Raw genomic sequence first — 19,625 nt, forward strand, 5'->3', positions numbered from 1 at the left:
ATGTCATTTTAAAAAATACCTGTATATATTATTCTCAGGCTTATTATTGCTCTGGATACATAATTTTATCAAAGATTTATTTTGTGTTTAATGTCCCTTTAATGCCAAAGTTATAGCATTAAAGGGACAGTAAAGTCATAATTAGAGGCTCATGATTTAGACAGAGCAAACAATTTTGAACAACTTTCCAATTTACTTATATTATTTAATTTGCTTCCTTCTCTTGTTATCCTTTGCTGAATGGTTTATCTAGGTAACCTCAGGAGCAGCAAAGATCCCAGGTTCTATCTGCTGATTGGTGGCTGCATATATATACGATTGTCATTTGCTCACCCATGTGTTAGTTAGAAACCAGTAGTGCATTGCTGCTCCTTCAACAAATGATACCAAAAGAATGAATCAAAGTTGATGAAAGAAATAAACTGGAAAGTTGTTTAAAATTGTATGTTCTACCTAAATCAAGAAATAAATGTTTTGGGTTTCATGTCTCTTTACGCTGTCCTAACACTGACTATTATTAATCTCATAGTGTCACATTCACCAACAATAGTATTGCAGATTGAAAAAACAATGTTCAGTTGAAGAAAAAAAGATTTATCTTTTAAATGCTTGCAATAGCAAGCACTACTTGTTGATAAATTAAAGAGAATCAATCAATAAACTCAGCACCCAAACAGACATCTCAAATTTTAGTAATGATGCAAGTTTTAAGGGGTTACTGCATACCCCAAGTCCATTAAAGTATCCAAATAGGCCACAGCACCAAGGATGTCTTCATAATATTATACATTTATTTTCATGACACAATATAATATTGTGAAGACATCCTTGGTGCTGTGGTTTATTTGGATACTTTGTTGTTAAATTAAACAGCTTCATTTTTTTTTCTTTTTTATGTTTAATATTATTTTTAACCTTGTTTATAAGTAATCTAGAATACTACTACAAAAGAAAGGCAATTGTGACCAATGATGAAACAGCGGATCCCATACAATATTCTTTATTAATGTTGATGTTTATCTTATAAGTCGTCATGTTAAGTGATGTTGCTCTGTATACATATCTTACTTGGAACATCTGTCCTGCATTGCTTTAATTTCTTGCATCACTGGTAGGTCCTCTGTTGAAGCAGTATCTGTTTGAATATCTCGTAGCACGCCGTTCAGAGCCTGCTGCCTTAGCACAGAAAGTGCAGATAGTTCCTGCTCCAGTTCTCGACTAAACGTGTCATGTGTCTCTAAAAGCTCCATTAAATCGACCTTTGATGCCTTCTCAGTTAAGCTTTCAGGTAGACGTTCCTGGAGTTGATCAATGGTTAATGTGGATTTCTGGATCTGTGAAAAAAAACATCATGATATTACAACAGCAGCATCAGTTTCTAAGAAGGCAAAGCTATATGAACAATACACTAAAGCAGGGGTATCAAGCTCAATGTATTATTAGGGGCCACTGCCAAGTGTTTTTCTCCCATGGGGGCCGCTTGAGCAGAGTGAGTACTCTGGAACTGGATATATGAGAAACTGTATGTGACATCTACCCAAGTAGTAGTACATAGTGGGTGTTGTAGCCCACAATATACATACACAGTTGTCTATATTTATCTTGTGAATGCGAAGTGATCTGTAACTGTATAACGGCATAAAAAGTGGCATTTATCCAAGCAGTGCATGGTGGGAGTCTTAAAGGGACACTGAACCCAACATTTTTCTTTCATGATTCAGATAGAGCATGTAATTTTAAGCAACTTTCTAATTTACTCCTATTATCAATGTTTCTTCGTTCTCTTGCTATCTTTATATAAAAAAGAAGGCATCTAAGCTTTTTTCTTGGTTCAGACCTCTGGACAGCAGTTTTTGATTGGTGGATGAATGTATCCTCCAATCAGCAAGGACAACCTAGGTTGTTCACCAAAAATGGGCCGGCATCTAAACTTACATTCTTGCATTTCAAATAAAGATTCCAAGAGAATAAAGAAAATTTGATAATAGGAGTAACTTAGAAAGTTGCTTAACATTTCATGCTCTATCTGAATCAAAAAAGAAAAAAATTGGGTTCAGTGTCCCTTTAACTGCTTAACGCCTGCTTGTCTTTATATTCATCTTGTAAGTGCCTGTATAGAAAATCAGCTAGTTACACCTCTTCGAACCCTATAAAAAAAAATGGACAGGCCCAAATTAATAATTTACCTAATAAACAAGGGAGGGCCATATTAAACTATATTGATGGCCGCATATGGCCCCAGGGCCGGTATTTTGAGACCACTGCACTAAAGGGACATAAAAGACACAATTTTTCTTCAGATACAGCATTGTTCTCCTTTGTTGAAGGAGTAGCAATGCAGTACTGAGAGCTAGCTGAAAACACTGGGTTAGTCAATGGCAAGAGGCATATATATGTGCAGCCATCAAACAGCAGCCAGTTCCCAGTAGTGCATTGCTGTTCCTGAGCCTACCTAGGTATGCTTTTCAACAAAGGATACCAAGAGAACACAGGAAATTAGATAATTGAAGTAAATAGGAATGTTGATTAAAATTGCCTGCTCTTTCAAAATCATGAAAGGAAAATTTTGGGTTTCATGTCCATTTTTTCATGATTCAGATAGAGCATTCAATATAAATATTTTTCTTTGTAAAATATATAATTTTTTAACATAACATTTTTTTCCCCATACAAAAATATGTTTAGCATGATTAATTGCTGCTTATTAGTATGTATCATACATTTATTTGATTCGATGTCCCTTTAAAAAGATATTAAAGTGCAAATAAAACGCTCTAATGTGTTAGGAGGGGGGTAAAGACATAGCTAAAGTCAGCCCCAGGTGCATCTAAATTAGCGCATCTAGTGAGCCAATAATGAGAGGTATATTCAAACACCAATCATTAGCTAGCTCCAAGTATCTCATTGCAGATCCTGCGCCTACCTAGGTATGTTTTTCAACAAATTATATCAATAACACAATACAAATTTGATTTTAGAAGTAATTTGAACCATCTTTTAAAATTGTATGTTCTATCTGAACCATGAAAGTTTAAGTTTGACTTTCACATCACTTTAAAGTAATGGTAAATCTTAGCATTTTTGATGCGCTAGGATTTACCAGTGCTACAAATAAGGGGGATTTCAGTCAGTAAGTATAAAAAACCTCATGCTGAAAACCTCAAGCTCCTTTATTTGCCTGCAGCTTATGCTGCGCTGAGTGCCTCAGGCCGCCCACGGCAGAAAGCTATTTATCTATAAGGTGATGTGAGCCAATAGCATGCTAGCCATCTAGCATAATGCCAACTGGCCCGCACGGCTATTGGCTAAGAGGTGGAAACGCTACCTCATTGATAAAATTGTGTTCTGCCACAGGAGGCCTGAGGCGCTCATCATAGCATAAGCTGCAGGCAAATAAAGGACATTTCAGCATGAAGTATATTATTTGTGGCACTGGTAATTCCTAGTGGATTTACCATTACTTTAAGTGAAAAACATATAATAATGCATATATAGATACTAATTTATGTAACTACACTGCTGTAAAGTTTACCTTGTTGTCCAGTTCTTTCCATTCGTGCACCGACTCCTCCATGATCTTTTCCTGTTCGCGAGCTATGCTACGAAGCCTGGTCCATCGCTGCCATACGGTTGTCATTGATTTGCTTATGGCCGCTTTGGTCGAATTATTCCCTAGTTTCTCCATTGCAGAGGCCATTTCTTCAAGTGATGTGATTTTCTCATGAAATGAATTCACCAAGGACACAAGAGACTGTAAAAAGATATGAAAACCATAATGGAAATTTTAAAATTTAAAAGACAGTTTAATTGGATACGCGAGTTCATGAACATTCGCATACTTGTAAACATTACAATGCTCCGATTATTTTGCAGTGCTGTGATGTAAAGGCTGAAACTTTATTTCTATTATCTGATTTATTTTTTTCTCTTGGTATCCTTTATTGAAAAGCATACATAGGTAGCTTCAGGAGCTGCTGATTGGTGGCTGCACATATATGCCTCATTTTATTGGCTTACCCATGTGCATTGCTGTTTCTTTAAACAAAGGATACCAAGAGAATGAAGCAAATTCAATATAGTAAGTAATAGAAATATCTGAATCATGAAAGAATTTTTTTGTTTTTCATGTCCCTTTAAGCTTAAAGAGCATATATTTATATATGTGTCAGTGCAAATGCCCTGACTTTTTAGGGAAACCCAACATTTATTTTAATGATTTTAAACATTTTTCTATTATTCATTTTTCTTCATTCTTTTGGTATCTTTTGTTGAACAGCAATGACGTATGCTTAGGAGCCGGCCCATTTCTGGAGCACTACATGACAGCCATTTTGCACGAATGTTACCCATTTACAAGAGCCCTAGATGGCAGCACTAATTCCTCACATGAAGTGCTCCAGATAACTACCTAGGTATCTCTTCAACACAGAATATCATCGGAACAAAGAAAATTTGATAAAATAGTATGTTCTGTCTGAATCACAAAAGAACATTTTAGGGTTTCATATCCCTTTAAACAAACAAACAGCGTGCACGTTTTCGCAACCTACAAGTTATTAGGATAAGAATTGACGAATAATATGGTAAAACAAGAGCCTAGACCTTCGACACACCATGGAGGTGGAGAGAGATGTTTCCTCTGTTCCATAGGGTGTAAGGAAATAAAACTATATGAATAATTAGGCAAATATGTGCTTGAGGAACGCTATGGATATTTATAACCGGGATTTAGTATGGTAAATATTTACATCCAATCCTTCCTGGGCTATTGCTGATTGGCTAAGAATTGTCTTTAGGTACCGTATCCTCAGGAGAAAGACAAAAGAGAGAAAAGTCTGAAGAGGAGGGAAAAGGGAACTATAATGTGGGCCTGTTTGTGCGCTTCAGGATGCAAGTCTTTTTCTATTGTGGCCCTTTATTATTCCCAGAAAAATCTTACGCCGTTAAACAGTGGCAGTTTATTTCTTTTATAGAAACTGTATTCTTCCACTAAAAAGAGTTCTGCGGTTCTGCCTAGCCAGTCTTCTAAGGAAGGTGCCTGTTGCGTCTTCCAACAAATGATTTTTTTACCTCAAAATGAGGGATATTATCCAACCTTTAAAAGTATATAAATGCTATAAGAGGACACTTACCCTGTGTGAGAAAAGCTTTTCTTCTGCTTTGTGAAAGGAAGTATCTTTACCCAAAGAAAATGTAGATAACTTCTTTTCAGCTTCATTCAAAGACATTATTACGTTGTGCCTTTCCTCTTGGTATGCATGCCACTGTACACCACATCTTAAAAATGAAATGAAAAACATTTTAAGCAATGCAAATGCCCTGACATATAATACACTATCATACAATCTTGTGCATCTTTTGTATTAAGATGCAGACCTCTCTGGCAACGACAAAGTTAATTGATTACTCTTAAAAATCAGAATCAGAGCCAGATTTCTCATTATGCAATTCAGGCATCTGCCTAGTGCAATCATCTTGAATGGTCACATGATATCATTTTGCTTAACTTATTATGGTACATCCTGTATCCCTTCACAGATAGCTCTTCATATTTAGGTATATGCTTAGGGCTCCCAAAAGTGAGGGCCTATGTTAGTAGCAACAAAAGGGTTAAAGAATCCAGAAGCTTCTAAATATACCAATAATCAAGCATACCTTTAAATTTGAAAGAAAACATAAAAAAGTACTTCATTTTGTTTTGGAGCCAGTGTGATTTGGCACTCAAATCATCATCCTAGCACTGCATAAAAAACATATTTTTGGAAAGACAGTTCAAATGTTAACAAGAAATAATTATTGCTGACAAACATTGCTTACAATATTTTTAAATGGGAGTTACCAGGATGTAGAACTTCCAAACCACCAGTTTGTAGAAACAAGCATAATTTAAAAAAAAATAAAACAGGTAATGTTTATGATTAAGCACTATTCAATGTGAAACGCGTAAAAACATAATTTATGCTTACCTGATAAATTCCTTTCTTCTGTTGTGTGATCAGTCCACGGGTCATCATTACTTCTGGGATATAACTCCTCCCCAACAGGAAATGCAAGAGGATTCACCCAGCAGAGCTGCATATAGCTCCTCCCCTCTACGTCACTCCCAGTCATTCGACCAAGAATCAACGAGAAAGGAGAAACCAAGGGTGAAGTGGTGACTGGAGTATAATTTAAAAGATATTTACCTGCCTTAAAAAACAGGGCGGGCCGTGGACTGATCACACAACAGAAGAAAGGAATTTATCAGGTAAGCATAAATTATGTTTTCTTCTGTTATGTGTGATCAGTCCACGGGTCATCATTACTTCTGGGATACCAATACCAAAGCAAAAGTACACGGATGACGGGAGGGATAGGCAGGCTCATTATACAGAAGGAACCACTGCCTGAAGAACCTTTCTCCCAAAAATAGCCTCCGAAGAAGCAAAAGTGTCAAATTTGTAAAATTTGGAAAAAGTATGAAGCGAAGACCAAGTTGCAGCCTTGCAAATCTGTTCAACAGAGGCCTCATTCTTAAAGGCCCAAGTGGAAGCCACAGCTCTAGTAGAATGAGCTGTAATTCTTTCAGGAGGCTGCTGTCCAGCAGTCTCATAGGCTAAACGAATTATGCTACGAAGCCAGAAGGAGAGAGAGGTAGCCGAAGCCTTATGACCTCTCCTCTGACCAGAGTACACGACAAACAGGGAAGACGTTTGTCGAAAATCCTTAGTTGCCTGCAAGTAGAACTTGAGGGCACGAACTACATCCAGATTGTGTAGAAGACGTTCCTTCTTTGAAGAAGGATTCGGGCACAGGGAAGGCACCACGATCTCTTGATTGATGTTCCTGTTAGTGACTACCTTAGGTAAGAACCCAGGTTTTGTACGCAGAACTACCTTATCTGAATGAAAAATCAAATAAGGAGAATCACAATGTAAAGCTGATAACTCAGAGACTCTCCGAGCCGAAGAAATAGCCATTAAAAATAACACTTTCCAAGATAACAACTTTATATCAATGGAATGAAGGGGTTCAAACGGAACTCCTTGTAGAACGTTAAGAACAAGGTTTAAACTCCATGGCGGAGCAACAGTTTTAAACACAGGCTTGATCCTAGCTAAAGCCTGACAAAAGGCCTGGACGTCTGGATTTTCTGACAGACGCCTGTGTAACAAGATGGACAGAGCTGAGATCTGTCCCTTTAATGAGCTAGCCGATAAACCCTTTTCTAAACCTTCTTGTAGAAAGGACAATATCCTAGGAATCCTAACCTTACTCCAGGAGTAACCTTTGGATTCGCACCAGTATAGGTATTTACGCCATATCTTGTGGTAAATCCTTCTGGTAACAGGCTTCCTAGCCTGTATCAGGGTATCAATAACCGACTCAGAAAAACCACGTTTTGATAAGATCAAGCGTTCAATTTCCAAGCAGTCAGCTTCAGAGAAGTTAGATTTTGATGTTTGAATGGACCCTGTATCAGAAGGTCCTGTCTTAGAGGTAGAGACCAAGGCGGACAGGATGACATGTCCACTAGATCTGCATACCAAGTCCTGCGTGGCCATGCAGGCGCTATTAGAATCACTGATGCTCTCTCCTGTTTGATTTTGGCAATCAATCGAGGAAGCAGCGGGAAGGGTGGAAACACATAAGCCATCCCGAAGTTCCAAGGTGCTGTCAAAGCATCTATCAGAACCGCTCCCGGATCCCTGGATCTGGACCCGTAGCGAGGAAGTTTGGCGTTCTGGCGAGACGACATGAGATCTATCTCTGGTTTGCCCCAACGTCAAAGTATTTGGGCAAAGACCTCCGGATGAAGTTCCCACTCCCCCGGATGAAAAGTCTGGCGACTCAAGAAATCCGCCTCCCAGTTCTCCACTCCCGGGATGTGGATTGCTGACAGGTGGCAAGAGTGAGACTCTGCCCAGCGAATTATGTTTGATACTTCCATCATTGCTAGGGAGCTTCTTGTCCCTCCTTGATGGTTGATGTAAGCTACAGTCGTGATGTTGTCCGACTGAAACCTGATGAACCCCCGAGTTTTTAACTGGGGCCAAGCCAGAAGGGCATTGGGAACTGCTCTCAATTCCAGAATGTTTATTGGCAGGAGACTTTCCTCCTGATTCCATTGTCCCTGAGCCTTCAGAGAATTCCAGACAGCGCCCCAACCTAGTAGGCTGGCGTCTGTTGTTACAATTGTCCAGTCCGGCCTGCTGAATGGCATCCCCCTGGACAGATGTGGCCGAGAAAGCCACCATAGAAGAGAGTTTCTGGTCTCTTGATCCAGATTCAGAGTAGGGGACAAGTCTGAGTAATCCCCATTCCACTGACTCAGCATGCACAATTGCAGCGGTCTGAGATGTAGACGTGCAAAGGGTACTATGTCCATTGCTGCTACCATTAAGCCGATCACCTCCATGCATTGAGCTACTGACGGGAGTTGAATGGAATGAAGGACACGGCATGCATTTAGAAGTTTTGTTAATCTGTCTTCTGTCAGATAAATCTTCATTTCTACAGAATCTATAAGAGTCCCCAAGAATGGAACTCTTGTGAGAGGAAAGAGAGAACTTTTCTTTTCGTTCACTTTCCATCCATGCGACCTTAGAAATGCCAGAACTAACTCTGTATGAGACTTGGCAGTTTGAAAGCTTGAAGCTTGTATCAGAATGTCGTCTAGGTACGGAGCTACCGAAATTCCTCGCGGTCTTAGTACCGCCAGAAGGGCACCCAGAACCTTTGTGAAGATTCTTGGAGCCGTAGCCAATCCGAATGGAAGAGCTACAAACTGGTAATGCCTGTCTAAGAAGGCAAACCTTAGATACCGGTAATGATCTTTGTGAATCGGTATGTGAAGGTAAGCATCCTTTAAGTCCACTGTGGTCATGTACTGACCCTTTTGGATCATGGGTAAGATTGTCCGAATAGTTTCCATTTTGAACGATGGAACTCTTAGGAATTTGTTTAGGATCTTTAAATCCAAGATTGGTCTGAAAGTTCCCTCTTTTTTGGGAACCACAAACAGGTTTGAGTAAAACCCTTGTCCTTGTTCCGACCGCGGAACCGGATGGATCACTCCCATTAATAACAGATCTTGTACACAGCGTAGAAACGCTTCTTTCTTTATCTGGTTTGTTGACAACCTTGACAGATGAAATCTCCCTCTTGGGGGAGAGAATTTGAAGTCTAGGAGGTATCCCTGAGATATGATCTCTAGCGCCCAGGGATCCTGAACATCTCTTGCCCAAGCCTGGGCGAAGAGAGAGAGTCTGCCCCCCACTAGATCCGGTCCCGGATCGGGGGCCCTCGGTTCATGCTGTCTTTGGGGCAGCAGCAGGTTTCCTGGCCTGCTTGCCCTTGTTCCAGGACTGGTTAGGTTTCCAGCCTTGTCTGTAACGAGCAACAGCTCCTTCCTGTTTTGGTGCAGTGGAAGTTGGTGCTGCTCCTGCTTTGAAATTCCGAAAGGGACGAAAATTAGACTGTCTAGCCTTAGCCTTGGCTTTGTCTTGAGGCAGGGCGTGGCCCTTACCTCCTGTAATGTCAGCGATAATTTCTTTCAAACCGGGCCCAAATAAAGTTTGCCCCTTGAAAGGTATATTAAGTAATTTGGACTTAGAAGTTACATCAGCTGACCAGGATTTTAGCCACAGCGCCCTACGTGCCTGAATGGCGAATCCTGAGTTCTTAGCCGTAAGTTTGGTTAAATGTACTACGGCCTCCGAAATGAATGAATTAGCTAGTTTAAGGACTCTAAGCCTGTCCGTAATGTCGTCCAGCGTAGCTGAACTAAGGTTCTCTTCCAGAGACTCAATCCAAAATGCTGCCGCAGCCGTAATCGGCGCAATGCATGCAAGGGGTTGCAATATAAAACCTTGTTGAACAAACATTTTCTTAAGGTAACCCTCTAATTTTTTATCCATTGGATCTGAAAAAGCACAGCTATCCTCCACCGGGATAGTGGTACGCTTAGCTAAAGTAGAAACTGCTCCCTCCACCTTAGGGACCGTTTGCCATAAGTCCCGTGTGGTGGCGTCTATTGGAAACATCTTTCTAAATATTGGAGGGGGTGAGAACGGCACACCGGGTCTATCCCACTCCTTAGTAACAATTTCAGTTAGTCTCTTAGGTATAGGAAAAACGTCAGTACTCGCCGGTACCGCAAAGTATTTATCCAACCTACACAATTTCTCTGGTATTGCAACAGTGTTACAATCATTAAGAGCCGCTAAAACCTCCCCTAGTAATACACGGAGGTTCTCCAATTTAAATTTAAAATTTGAAATATCTGAATCCAATCTGTTTGGATCAGAACCGTCACCCACAGAATGAAGCTCTCCGTCCTCATGCTCTGCAAGCTGTGACGCAGTATCAGACATGGCCCTAGTATTATCAGCGCACTCTGTTCTCACCCCAGAGTGATCACGCTTGCCTCTTAGTTCTGGTAATTTAGCCAAAACTTCAGTCATAACAGTAGCCATATCTTGTAATGTTATCTGTAATGGCCGCCCAGATGTACTAGGCGCCACAATATCACGCACCTCCCGGGCGGGAGATGCAGGTACTGACACGTGAGGCGAGTTAGTCGGCATAACTCTCCCCTCGCTGTTTGGTGAAATTTGTTCAATTTGTACAGATTGGCTTTTATTTAAAGTAGCATCAATATAGTTAGTACATAAATTTCTATTGGGCTCCACCTTGGCATTGGAACAAATGACACAGGTATCTTCCTCTGAATCAGACATGTTTAACACACTAGCAATAAACTTGCAACTTGGTTACAATCTTATTTAACAAAAACGTACTGTGCCTCAAAGAAGCACTAAACGATTAAATGACAGTTGAAATAATGAACTGAAAAACAGTTATAGCATCAATCCTTAAAAACAACACAACTTTTAGCAAAGGTTTGTTCCCCTTAGTAAAGTAACAATAATTAAATTTGAAACATAAAAATTACAGAGCAACGTTTTTTAATCACAGTCAATATATAAGTCTCACAGCTCTGCTGAGAGAATCTACCTCCCTCCAAAGAAGTTTGAAGACCCCTGAGTTCTGTTAGAGATGAACCGGATCATGCAGGGAATACAAGAGTAACTGACTGGAAATTTTTGATGCGTAGCAAAGAGCGCCAAAAAAACGGCCCCTCCCCCTCACACACAGCAGTGAGAGAGAAACGAAACTGTCACAATTTAAAACAAGCAACTGCCAAGTGGAAAAATAATGCCCAAACATTTATTCACTCAGTACCTCAGAAAATGCAAACGATTCTACATTCCAGCAAAAACGTTTAACATAATAAATACCTATTCAAAGGTTTAATGTACTTTTAACAGAGTAATTCCAGTGAAATACCATCCCCAGAATACTGAAGTGTAGAGTATACATACATGTCATTATAACAGTATGGCAGGATTTTCTCATCAATTCCATTCAGAAAATAAAAACTGCTACATACCTCAATGCAGATTCATCTGCCCGCTGTCCCCTGATCTGAAGCTTTTACCTCCCTCAGATGGCCGAGAAACAGCAATATGATCTTAACTACTCCGGTTAAAATCATAGTAAAAACTCTGGTAGATTCTTCTTCAAACTCTGCCAGAGAGGCAATAACACGCTCCGGTGCTATTGTAAAATAACAAACTTTTGATTGAAGTTATAAAAACTAAGTATAATCACCATAGTCCTCTCACACATCCTATCTAGTCGTTGGGTGCAAGAGAATGACTGGGAGTGACGTAGAGGGGAGGAGCTATATGCAGCTCTGCTGGGTGAATCCTCTTGCATTTCCTGTTGGGGAGGAGTTATATCCCAGAAGTAATGATGACCCGTGGACTGATCACACATAACAGAAGAAACAGAATTTAGTTCCTTCATGTGTGATGGGCTTTTAATATGATGCAATAAATGTTTTGTTTTTACTTTATGCCTGGGAGTGCAGTACCTTCATAGGTTATGTATATGTGTGTATGCATGAATGTGTGTGATTGCCAATATGCATTTAGTATGTATATGTGAGGGTGTGTATGCATGAATGTGTGTGATTGCCCATATGCATGTAGTATATATATGTGAGGGTGTGTATGCATATATGTATGTATGTGTATGTATATGTGAGGGTGTGTATGCATATATGTATGTGTATGTATATGTGAGGGTGTGTATGCATATATGTATGTGTATGTATATGTGAGGGTGTGTATGCATATATGTATGTGTATGTATATGTGAGGGTGTGTATGCATATATGTATGTATGTATATGTGAGGGTGTGTATGCATATATGTATGTATGTGTATGTATATGTGAGGGTGTGTATGCATATATGTATGTATGTATATGTGAGGGTGTGTATGCATATATGTATGTTTGTGTATGTATATGTGAGGGTGTGTATGCATATATGTATGTGTATGTATATGAGAGGGTGTGTATGCATATATGTATGTGTATGTATATGTGAGGGTGTGTATGCATATATGTATGTGTATGTATATGTGAGGGTGTGTATGCATATATGTATGTGTATGTATATGTGAGGGTGTGTATGCATATATGTATGTGTATGTATATGTGAGGGTGTGTATGCATATATGTATGTGTATGTATATGTGAGGGTGTGTATGCATATATGTATGTATGTATATGTGAGGGTGTGTATGCATGAATGTGTGTGATTGCCAATATGCATTTAGTATGTATATGTGAGGGTGTGTATGCATATATGTATGTATGTGTATGTATGTATATGTGAGGATGTGTATGCATATATGTATGTATGTGTATGTATGTATATGTGAGGGTGTGTATGCATGTATGTATATGTGGGTGTATGTATGTATGTGTGGGTGTGTGTGTGTATATATATATATATATATATATATATATATATATATATAACAGAATTTATGCTTACCTGATAAATTACTTTCTCCAACGGTGTGTCCGGTCCACGGCGTCATCCTTACTTGTGGGATATTCTCTTCCCCAACAGGAAATGGCAAAGAGTCCCAGCAAAGCTGGTCACATGGTCCCTCCTAGGCTCCGCCCACCCCAGTCATTCGACCGACGGACAGGAGGAATATATATAGGAGAAACCATATGGTACCGTGGTCACTGTAGTTAGAGAAAATAATTCATCAGACCTGATTAAAAAACCAGGGCGGGCCGTGGACCGGACACACCGTTGGAGAAAGTAATTTATCAGGTAAGCATAAATTCTGTTTTCTCCAACATTGGTGTGTCCGGTCCACGGCGTCATCCTTACTTGTGGGAACCAATACCAAAGCTTTAGGACACGGATGAAGGGAGGGAACAAATCAGGTTACCTAAACGGAAGGCACCACAGCTTGCAAAACCTTTCTCCCAAAAATAGCCTCCGAAGAAGCAAAAGTATCAAATTTGTAAAATTTGGCAAATGTGTGCAGTGAAGACCAAGTCGCTGCCTTACATATCTGGTCAACAGAAGCCTCGTTCTTGAAGGCCCATGTGGAAGCCTCAGCCCTAGTGGAGTGAGCTGTGATTCTTTCAGGAGGCTGCAGTCCGGCAGTCTCATAAGCCAATCGGATAATGCTTTTAAGCCAAAAGGAAAGAGAGGTAGAAGTCGCTTTTTGACCTCTCCTTTTACCAGAATAAACAACAAACAAGGAAGATGTTTGTCTGAAATCTTTAGTAGCCTCTAAATAGAACTTTAGAGCACGGACAACGTCCAAATTGTGTAACAAACGTTCCTTCTTTGAAACTGGATTCGAACACAAAGAAGGTACAACTATCTCCTGGTTAATATTTTTGTTAGAAACAACTTTAGGAAGAAAACCAGGCTTAGTACGTAAAACCACCTTATCTGCATGGAACACCAGATAAGGAGGAGAACACTGCAGAGCAGATAACTCTGAAACTCTTCTAGCAGAAGAAATTGCAACCAAAAACAAAACTTTCCAAGATAGTAACTTAATATCTATGGAATGTAAAGGTTCAAACGGAACCCCTTGAAGAACTGAAAGAACTAGATTTAGACTCCAGGGAGGAGTCAAAGGTCTGTAAACAGGCTTGATCCTAACCAGAGCCTGAACAAATGCTTGAACATCTGGCACAGCTGCCAGTCTTTTGTGTAGTAAGACAGATAAAGCAGAGATCTGTCCCTTTAGAGAACTTGCAGAAAATCCTTTCTCCAAACCTTCTTGTAGAAAGGAGAGAATCTTAGGAATTTTTATCTTATTCCATGGGAATCCTTTGGATTCACACCAACAGATATATTTTTTCCATATTTTATGGTAAATCTTTCTAGTTACAGGTTTTCTGGCCTGAACCAGAGTATCTATCACAGAATCTGAAAACCCACGCTTTGATAGAATCAAGCGTTCAATCTCCAAGCCGTCAGTTGGAGGGAAACCAGATTTGGATGTTCGAATGGACCCTGAACAAGAAGGTCCTGTCTCAAAGGTAGCTTCCATGGTGGAGCCGATGACATATTCACCAGGTCTGCATACCAAGTCCTGCGTGGCCACGCAGGAGCTATCAAGATCACTGAGGCCCTCTCTTGATTGATCCTGGCTACCAGCCTGGGAATGAGAGGAAACGGTGGGAATACGTAAGCTAGGTTGAAAGTCCAAGGTGCTACTAGTGCATCTACTAGAGTCGCCTTGGGATCCCTGGATCTGGACCCGTAGCAAGGAACATTGAAGTTCTGACGAGACGCCATCAGATCCATGTCTGGAATGCCCCATAATTGAGTTATTTGGGCAAAGATTTCCGGATGGAGTTCCCACTCCCCCGGATGAAATGTCTGACGACTCAGAAAATCCGCTTCCCAATTTTCCACTTCTGGGATGTGGATCGCAGACAAGTGGCAGGAGTGATCCTCCGCCCATTGAATTATTTTGGTCACTTCTTTCATCGCCAGGGAACTCTTTGTTCCCCCCTGATGATTGATATATGCAACAGTCGTCATGTTGTCTGATTGGAACCTTATGAATTTGGCCTTTGCTAGTTGAGGCCAAGCTCTGAGAGCATTGAATATCGCTCTCAGTTCCAGAATGTTTATCGGGAGAAGAGACTCTTCCCGAGACCATAGACCCTGAGCTTTCAGGGATTCCCAGACCGCACCCCAGCCCACTAGACTGGCGTTGGTCGTGACAATGACCCACTCTGACCTGCGGAAGCTCATTCCCTGGGACAGATGGTCCAGGGTCAGCCACCAACGGAGTGAATCTCTGGTCTTTTGATCTACTTGAATCATTGGAGACAAGTCTGTATAATCCCCATTCCACTGTTTGAGCATGCACAGTTGTAATGGTCTTAGATGAATTCGTGCAAAAGGAACTATGTCCATTGTTGCAACCATCAATCCTACTACTTCCATGCACTGCGCTATGGAAGGACGAGGAACAGAATGAAGCACTTGACAAGAGCTTAGAAGTTTTGATTTTCTGACCTCTGTCAGAAAAATCCTCATTTCTAAGGAATCTATTATTGTTCCCAAGAAGGGAACTCTTGTTGACGGGGACAGAGAACTCTTTTCTTTGTTCACCTTCCATCCGTGAGATGTGAGAAAGGCTAGAACGATGTCCGTATGAGCCTTTGCTTTTGACAGGGACGACGCTTGTATTAGAATGTCGTCCAAGTAAGGTACTACTGCAATGCCCCTTGGTCTTAGAACCGCTAGAAGGGACCCTAGCACCTTTGTGAAAATCCTTGGAGCAGTGGCTAATCTGAGTGGGAGAGCCACAAACTGGTAATGTTTGTCCAGAAAAGCAAACCTTAGGAACTGATGATGTTCTTTGTGGATAGGAATATGTAGGTACGCATCCTTTAGGTCCACGGTAGTCATAAATTGACTTTCCTGAATGGTAGGTAGAATCGTTCGAATAGTTTCCATTTTGAACGATGGTACCCTGAGAAATTTGTTTAGGATCTTCAAATCCAAAATTGGTCTGAACGTTCCCTCTTTTTTGGGAACTACGAACAGATTGGAATAAAATCCCATTCCTTGTTCCTTTATTGGAACTGGGTGTATCACTCCCATCTTTAACAGGTCTTCTACACAATGTAAGAATGCCTGTCTCTTTATTTGGTTTGAGGATAAGTGAGACTTGTGGAACCTTCCCCTTGGGGGTAGTTCCTTGAATTCCAGGAGATAACCTTGAGAAACTATTTCTAGCGCCCAAGGATCCTGAACATCTCTTGCCCAAGCCTGAGCAAAGAGAGAGAGTCTGCCCCCCACCAGATCCGGTCCCGGATCGGGGGCTACTCCTTCATGCTGTTTTGTTAGCAGTGGCAGGCTTCTTGGCCTGCTTACCCTTGTTCCAGCCTTGCATTGGTTTCCAGGCTGGTTTGGGTTGTGAGGCATTACCCTCTTGCTTAGAGGATGCAGAATTAGAGACTGGTCCATTTCTGCGAAAGGGACGAAAATTAGGCATATTTTTAGCCTTAAAAGACCTATCCTGTGGAAGGGCGTGGCCCTTTCCCCCAGTGATGTCTGAAATAATCTCTTTCAAATCAGGTCCAAATAAAGTTTTACCTTTGAAAGGGATGTTAAGCAATTTTGTCTTGGATGACACATCCGCTGACCAAGACTTTAGCCAAAGCGCTCTGCGCGCCACGATAGCAAACCCTGAATTTTTCGCCGCTAATCTTGCTAATTGCAAAGCGGCATCTAAAATAAAAGAGTTAGCCAATTTAAGTGCGTGAACTCTGTCCATAACCTCCTCATATGGAGTTTCTCTACTGAGCGACTTTTCTAGTTCCTCGAACCAGAACCACGCTGCTGTAGTGACAGGAACAATGCATGAAATTGGTTGTAGAAGGTAGCCTTGCTGTACAAAAATCTTTTTAAGCAAACCTTCCAATTTTTTATCCATAGGATCTTTTGAAAGCACAACTCGATCTTGGGGACTGTCTGCCATAAGTCCTTTCTGGGGTCGACCATAGGAAATAATTTCTTAAATATAGGGGGAGGAACAAAAGGTATGCCGGGTTTTTCCCACTCCTTATTTACTATGTCCGCCACCCGCTTGGGTATAGGAAAAGCGTCGGGGGGCACCGGAACCTCTAGGAACCTGTCCATCTTACATAATTTCTCTGGAATGACCAAATTGTCACAATCATCCAGAGTAGATAACACCTCCTTAAGCAGTGCACGGAGATGTTCTAATTTAAATTTAAATGTCACAACATCAGGTTCAGCTTGATGAGAAATTTTTCCTGAATCTGAAATTTCTCCATCAGACAAAACCTCCCTCATGGCCCCTTCAGATTGGTGTGAGGGTATGACAGAACAATTATCATCAGCGTCCTCTTGCTCTTCAGTGTTTAAAACAGAGCAATCGCGCTTTCTCTGATAAGTAGGCATTTTGGATAAAAGATTTGCTATGGAGTTATCCATTACAGCCGTTAATTGTTGCATGGTAATAAGTATTGGCGCGCTAGATGTACTAGGGGCCTCCTGCATGGGCAAAACTGGTGTAGACACAGTAGGAGATGATGTAGTATCATGTTTACTCCCCTCATTTGAGGAATCATCTTGGGCAATATCATTATCTGTGGCAGTACTGTCCTTACTTTGTTTGGACGCTATGGCACAATTATCACATAAATTTAAATGGGGAGACACATTGGCTTTCATACATATAGTACATAGCTTATCTGAAGGTACAGACATGTTAAACAGGCTTAAACTTGTCAACAAAGCACAAAAAACGTTTTAAAATAAAACCGTTACTGTCACTTTAAATTTCAAACAGAAAACACTTTATTACTGAATATGTGAAGAAGTATGAAGGAATTGTTCAAAAATTACCAAAATGTCACCACATTGTCTTAAAGCCTTAAAAGTATTGCACACCAAATTTCAGAGCTTTAACCCTTAAAATAACGGAACCGGAGCCGTTTTTCAATATAACCCCTATACAGTCCCAGCTATAGTCTTTGCTAAGACCCAACCAAGCCCTGAGGGGAATACGATACCAAATGACGCCTTCTAAAAGCTTTTTCAGAGATTCTTAGATCCTCACACATGCATCTGCATGCCCTGCTCTCAAAAAACAACTGCGCATTAATGGCGCGAAAATGAGGCTCAGTCTATAACTAGAAAGGCCCCCTGACTGAAAAAGGTGTCCAATACAGTGCCTGCCGTTTTATAAGTGTTCCCCAAGATTATAAATGTCAAATGTTAGCCTAAATCTGAATAATATGCACAAATAAAGCAATCGATTTAGCCCATAAAAATGTCTACCAGTTTTTTAGCCCATAATAAGCCCTTTATTCTGTTTGTTTGACTAAGAAAATGGCTTACCGGTCCCCATGAGGGGAAATGACAGCCTTCCAGCATTACACAGTCTTGTTAGAAATATGGCTAGTCATACCTTAAGCAGAAAAGTCTGCTAACTGTTTCCCCCAACTGAAGTTACTTCATCTCAACAGTCCTATGTGGAAACAGCAATCGATTTTAGTTACTGTCTGCTAAAATCATCTTCCTCTTACAAACAGAAATCTTCATCCTTTTCTGTTTCAGAGTAAATAGTACATACCAGCACTATTTTAAAATAACAAACACTTGATAGAAGAATAAAAAACTAAATTTAAACACCAAAAAAACTCTTAACCATCTCCGTGGAGATGTTGCCTGTGCAAAGGCAAAGAGAATGACTGGGGTGGGCGGAGCCTAGGAGGGACCATGTGACCAGCTTTGCTGGGACTCTTTGCCATTTCCTGTTGGGGAAGAGAATATCCCACAAGTAAGGATGACGCCGTGGACCGGACACACCAATGTTGGAGAAATATATATTATATGTATGTTGGTGGGTGTGTATGTATGTAGGTGAGTGTGTGCATGTATGTATATGTGAGGGTGTGTATGCATGCATGTATGTGCACATATGCATGTATGTGTGTGCACGTGTATGTATATGTGTACCTAAGTGAGTAAGTGTGTGTATACATGTGTATATATATATATATATATATATATATATATCTGAGAGTGTATGTGTCTGCGGGTGCATCTGTGTGGGTGTATATGTATGTACGTATGTACGTACATGTGTGTGTGTGTGTATGTATTTATCTGTGTGTATGTGCATGCATGTATGTGTGTATATGCATGTATGTATTTACCTATACATGTGTGTGTATGTATGTATGTATGTGTATGCATGTATGTATGTGCCTGTACATGTATGTGTGTATATATGTATGTGTATGCATGTATGTATGTGCCTATACATGTATGTGTGTGGGTGTGCATGTATGTAGGTACGTACGTGTGTGTATGTATCTATCTATCTGTGTGTGTATGTATCTATCTGTGTGTGTGTGCATGTATGTATGTGTATGCATGCATGTATGTGCCTATACGTGTGTGTGTGTGTGTGGGTGTGCATGTATGTAGGTACGTACATGTGTGTGTGTATGTATCTGTGTGTGTATGTATCTGTGTGTGTATGTATGTATGTATGTGTATGCATGTATGTATGTGCCTATACGTGTGTGTGTATGCATGCATGGATGTATATGCCTATACGTGTGTGTATGCATGTATGTGCCTATACGTGTGTGTGTGTGTGTATGCATGCATGGATGTATATGCCTATACATGTGTGTGTGTGTGTGTGTGTGTCTGCAGAGACAGGAAGTTAAGTTAACTACTCTTA

General features: G+C 40.5%; 1 protein-coding gene across 1 annotated transcript in view; it reads right to left on the reverse strand.

Annotated features, from left to right (window-relative positions):
- SYNE1 (spectrin repeat containing nuclear envelope protein 1) overlaps window positions 1-19,625 on the reverse strand; it is a 780,519-nt gene that overhangs the window by 299,442 nt on the left and 461,452 nt on the right. Inside the window, 3 exon segments of the mRNA XM_053711805.1 lie at window positions 1,069-1,334; window positions 3,533-3,751; window positions 5,133-5,277. Coding sequence (XP_053567780.1) covers window positions 1,069-1,334; window positions 3,533-3,751; window positions 5,133-5,277 — 630 coding nt within the window.

Source organism: Bombina bombina, chromosome 4 (assembly GCF_027579735.1).
Source record: "Bombina bombina isolate aBomBom1 chromosome 4, aBomBom1.pri, whole genome shotgun sequence".
NCBI lineage: Eukaryota > Metazoa > Chordata > Amphibia > Anura > Bombinatoridae > Bombina > Bombina bombina.